This window comes from Asparagus officinalis, chromosome 1, assembly GCF_001876935.1.
Source record: "Asparagus officinalis chromosome 1, Aspof.V1, whole genome shotgun sequence".
In the NCBI taxonomy this organism is placed as follows: Eukaryota; Viridiplantae; Streptophyta; class Magnoliopsida; order Asparagales; family Asparagaceae; genus Asparagus; species Asparagus officinalis.
Genome location: NC_033794.1, coordinates 21,786,516 through 21,791,151, shown reverse-complemented (window position 1 = coordinate 21,791,151; position 4,636 = coordinate 21,786,516). Strand labels below are relative to the sequence as shown.

At 37.6% G+C, this 4,636-nt stretch overlaps 1 protein-coding gene and 1 long non-coding RNA gene across 2 annotated transcripts in view; one reads left to right on the top strand and one right to left on the bottom strand.

Annotated features, from left to right (window-relative positions):
* The window catches only part of LOC109831761 (endochitinase 1-like), a gene marked incomplete at its 5' end in the record, with an annotated part of 12,026 nt that overhangs the window by 2,112 nt on the left and 5,278 nt on the right, over nt 1-4,636 (bottom strand). The window contains 3 exon segments of the mRNA XM_020399171.1: nt 1; nt 4-32; nt 334-487. The exon segment at nt 1 is cut by the window's left edge and continues 299 nt beyond it. Of these exon segments, the coding sequence (XP_020254760.1) occupies nt 1; nt 4-32; nt 334-487 (184 nt within the window).
* Nucleotides 2,485-2,750, top strand: LOC109821194. The gene is made up of 2 exons (XR_002241937.1): nt 2,485-2,582; nt 2,702-2,750. It is a non-coding gene; the product is annotated as an uncharacterized LOC109821194 (long non-coding RNA).

Here is a 4,636-nt window from a genome sequence, read left to right as displayed (position 1 = left end):
TGGCGCTGCCGCATGGTCCGTAGTTGTAGTTGCTGCAACGAGAATTGAAAATTTTTGTTATCAAGTGTATCTAGCTATAACATCATAAGTAGTCATAATTTCTTGCTGGTTAAATTAATTGTTGACGAGATCTTAGTGGTTGCTAGCTTAAGAAACTTGAGTCGATCAGTTTGCAAAGCCTAGGGATATGATCTATATTAGAGTACTAAGACCATGGTAACCCTAAGTCCTCAACTCAATTTTAGAGTTTTAATTTGAAATTAATAAAATTTACCAATATTGCTAGCGCCACAAAAATTTGGCATGCAAGTTTAGGGTGAACTGTGAGCTTACTATGAGATCTGGATGGGTCCACGACCGTAGTATTTCTTCCCCGCCGCACACGGCCACTGGTCGTTGGCGACGCAGTAATCCCCGGGGCTGCCTTGTTCTTGGAGGTAGCAGTACCCCCATGAGTACGGTCCATCTGGTGCGGTTGGCCACCCACCTACATGTATAGTAGTAGGGATCAAGTCACATCACTAGTAAAAATTCACGTATCCTAGACGGAATATTCTAGACGGAAATTTTTCCGTCTAGAATGTATTAAACTAGACGGAAAATTTCCGTCTAGAATATTCCGTCTAGGATAAAGTATTCTAGACGGAAATTTCCGTCTAGAATAGTATTCTAGACGGTTTTTTTATTTTTACTTTTTTTTAAAAAAAATCCTGATATTCTAGACGGAAATTTCCGTCTAGAATGTATCCTAGACGGAAATTTCCGTCTAGAATACGTGCCCATGTAAAAAAAAAATTAACCCGTCAAAACCCCCGCCGCCCTCCATTTCCCCCAAAATCGAAATTTTCATCCCCAAAATCAAAACCCCCGCTGCCCTCCATTTCCCCCAAAATCGAAATTTTCATCCCCAAAATCAAAACCCCCGCTGCCCTCCATTCCCCCCAAAAAATCCTCAACTCCAACACCTCCCCCCCCCCCCCCCCCCCCCCCCCCCCCCCCCCCACCCACCCCCGACACCGCCCTCCCCCTCTACTCCCTCTCCCTTCACGGCCTCCACCATCTTTCCCGCCTCCTCACCGAACCCCCTCCCGAACTCCTACATCCTCTCCTCCGCACTCAAGAGTCCTCCCCTCTCCCCATCGCCCGCACCCTCCACTCCCTCGCCCTCAAGCTTTGCCCCTCCGAGTAGAGATTAGCATCAAGGCCATCGGCCCATCCCCTCCCTCCTCGATTCGAATTCCCTCTCTCATCAAGGTAACCGATCAAAACCCTAACCCTAATTCAATTTCCCCAATTCCAAGTTTTACAAAATGTTACTTCAAAGCTACAAACTTTTTGAAGGACCGATTGAAGCTCTTTAGATCGCCAGCTTCATAAGAACCGATTGAAGCTCATCTGGAAAGGGAAAATTTTGAAGGACGAGAACGAGGATGGCGAGGATGTCTATGTCAGATTCAACAATGGCGGTAATTTCTTGATTTTTCGTTTGCTTTGCTCGTGGAAAATTTTAAATTTCATTTGATTAAAGCTTATATTTTTTAAAGTGTAGATTTGACCATTGGATTGGAACTGGGTATATAATGATACACTTGCATTGTTCTTTTCAGACTTCTAAATTTTTGGATTCATGTGAAGTTGATTTATGTTTTCCAAGATATTGAGTTTTCTAAGCAAGAAAATAATCCTATAGGTGCCAAATATAAATCAAATGGATTAAAAGAAGAGATTAACTTCATTGCAATATTTGTTTGCTTCTGGAGTTTCATATATCACCTTAATTTCCATATTTTTATACTACATCAGTTTTCGTTCCTTGCAAATTGACAGCCATGTAGGACTCATTTTTTTTATAATTTAATAAATTCTTAAAATTCTGTATAATCCAACTTTGTTGTTTGAATATTTTCCTACCCTATACATCTGAGTGAATTCTGTAGTAGTGTTTTTGTTTCTGTCATATGCTTTATCCATTCTATCTAGGTTTCTTGAAGTGTCTGGCACCTGAACAGAGCCCCGGACTGAGGCCTGAAGTATGTTAAATATGATAAGCTATTTCGCAGTTTCTTTCTTGTTGAATACAACAATAACTGGAATTAGACTTATTTTGTAATCATTTTTTGTCATTGGCTTAAGAAATTAGCCTCAACTTTTAATCCACTTATTTAAAAACATATGGTCGTGCATGTGTGAAAAGGAGTATCTTTCGATCATCTCAAATGTGCCACCAGCCAGATGTTGCCTACAATAAGATTCTTTAGTTTTTTCACGGAATAATTCAAGCATGGAAAGTTAGAATTGTTAATTACCGCATCTTTATATAGATTTTCGTATTGTTGCTGGGCTAGCATGGTAATCGTTCATATGAACTCATGCATGTGATGTTTGCAAATTCTATTAATTTGCACTCTAAATTTTTTATTGACTTTATCCTCAATTATTTATCTGTAACAATCTTACATTTTGGGAGTATATTTTGTGGTATCTAATATAATGTGTCTGTTGTGTCTTCCATAGGAGAGAATACGCATTGGTAAAGAGCTTTTAGAAGCCAAACGAATGGAGGAAGAAAATGAAAGAAAACGGTTATACTCTGACTGCTTTTAAGTATTATGTTTATATTTTATGTTTTCCATACATTTGGTGTGTGTTGCACAGCTGTCTTTGGAATAATGAGTTATAAGTTTGTCTCTTTAATGTCTAGAATAATGGCACTGAGAAAGGCAGAGAAAGAGGAAGAGAAGAGGGCGAGAGAAAGAGAAGAGCTTTTACATATTCTTTATTGTTTGCCTCTTCAATTTGTATGTCTTTCATGTTTAATGTTAAATGTGTTACATATATAATAGGTTAGATAGAATGCGTATATAATAGGTTAGACATATATAATAGGAATGTGCTGCGACTGTCAACGTGCCATAGTAGAATACTTCTTGGTTTCGCATCTTTATTAACAAAGTATTGTTGGGGGCATAAAAGACTTTACACAATGATGAATACCCTTTATTTGCTTTGCTCTTTATTCAAATGAATACATAAGCTGGACTCCTGAATAAATGCCACAAGTGAAGAGTCCATTCCACCATTTGTATATTTTTACTGTCTAAATAGGTCTCGAAATCACATCCTTTTGGCATTACGGTGGTATTCCCTAAACGGGCGGGCAATTTCCTACATATCATGTGTCATTGTACTACTTGTGCATGTACTCAGTTAACTATGTCTTAACATGATTCTCTGCCATGTTCTAGAATGTCAATGAGGAAAGTACTAAAGTTAATGACCTTTCACTTGTCAAGGAAAGGTTTTTGCTAAATGAGACTTGATTATTGAGTTATAGGATAATAAAAAAACATGCAAGCTCTCCTCCAGAGACATTTTAAGTCATTAGTATAATGTTAATGATGTTGGCCATCCATCGTATATATAATGGACAGTTATAAAGCTTTCCACTCTCTTATCTCTTTTAACTTAGTCACTTCCTCCATTTCGTCACTTCCTCCATTTCGGTCCATATTAAAATAGAATCAGGCCTTTTTATACTGTTGTTTATTGTGCTATATCTTACTGCTATGAACAATCACACAAAAGAAAAAACACACCAAAACAAATGCATTATGCAAATGCAATTACTCTTTAATTTGTGATGCCACCGATGAATTGGTAGAGAAGCAATATTTTGTATTTGGAAAAAACAAAGTATATTGATCTCTTTTGCCATGCATGTCTGTCGAGTTTGCTAACGTGAATGATCTCTTTTGCAGGATCCACTGGTGACTAAAGGTGCAAACACTGCATATATGGATATTGAACTGGTGGGTGAATGCTTTGGGGTCCTCTCATCATTTGGCCAATTCTGAATGTGTTACGTAGGAAATTAATGATTGGAAGAATCATTGTTCGACTACTTAGTTTGAAGATTTTTATGAGCTTTGGGGTTTGTTGGATATGAATTCAATCTAGTATTGTTCAATGTTGTGTACATGCACCAAAAGTAGGTTCGGCAAAAAAAAAAAACTACTGTAGCACAGCATCCTAGACGGAAATTCCGTCTAGGATGCTCAAATTCCGTCTAGGATGCTTTTTTTAAAAGAAAAAATTAAAAAAAAAATTAAAAACATCAATTTCCGTCTAGGATGAGTATTCTAGACGGAATTTTCGTCTAGAATACTCATCCGAGACGGAAATTTTTTCTGTCTAGAATGCAGTATTCTAGACAGAAATTCCGTCTAGAATATTCCGTCTAGGATATATTCTAGACGGTTTTGAATTCCGTCTAGAATATTCCGTCTAGGATGTATTCTAGACGGAATTTGCGTCTAGAATACTACATTCTAGACGGAAACTTTCTAGACGGGTATTCTAGACGGAATTCCGTCTAGAATACACATCCTAGACGGAATTTTGAGTATTCTAGACGGAATTTTTCGTCTAGAATACCTTATTTTTTACTTGTGCATGCATTAATTTTCTTAGACCCAAATTAATTAAAGAGCGTCTAATTGCAGGTTGTTGACATATTAGTATAAGTTAAGAGTCTTATTTGTAAAAGTGTTTGTAGGGCCTATATAAGCCCATGCTATCTCATCTATGAATTTAGGGTTTTCATTCAATTTGGTATCAGAGCTAACCCTAGCCGCCG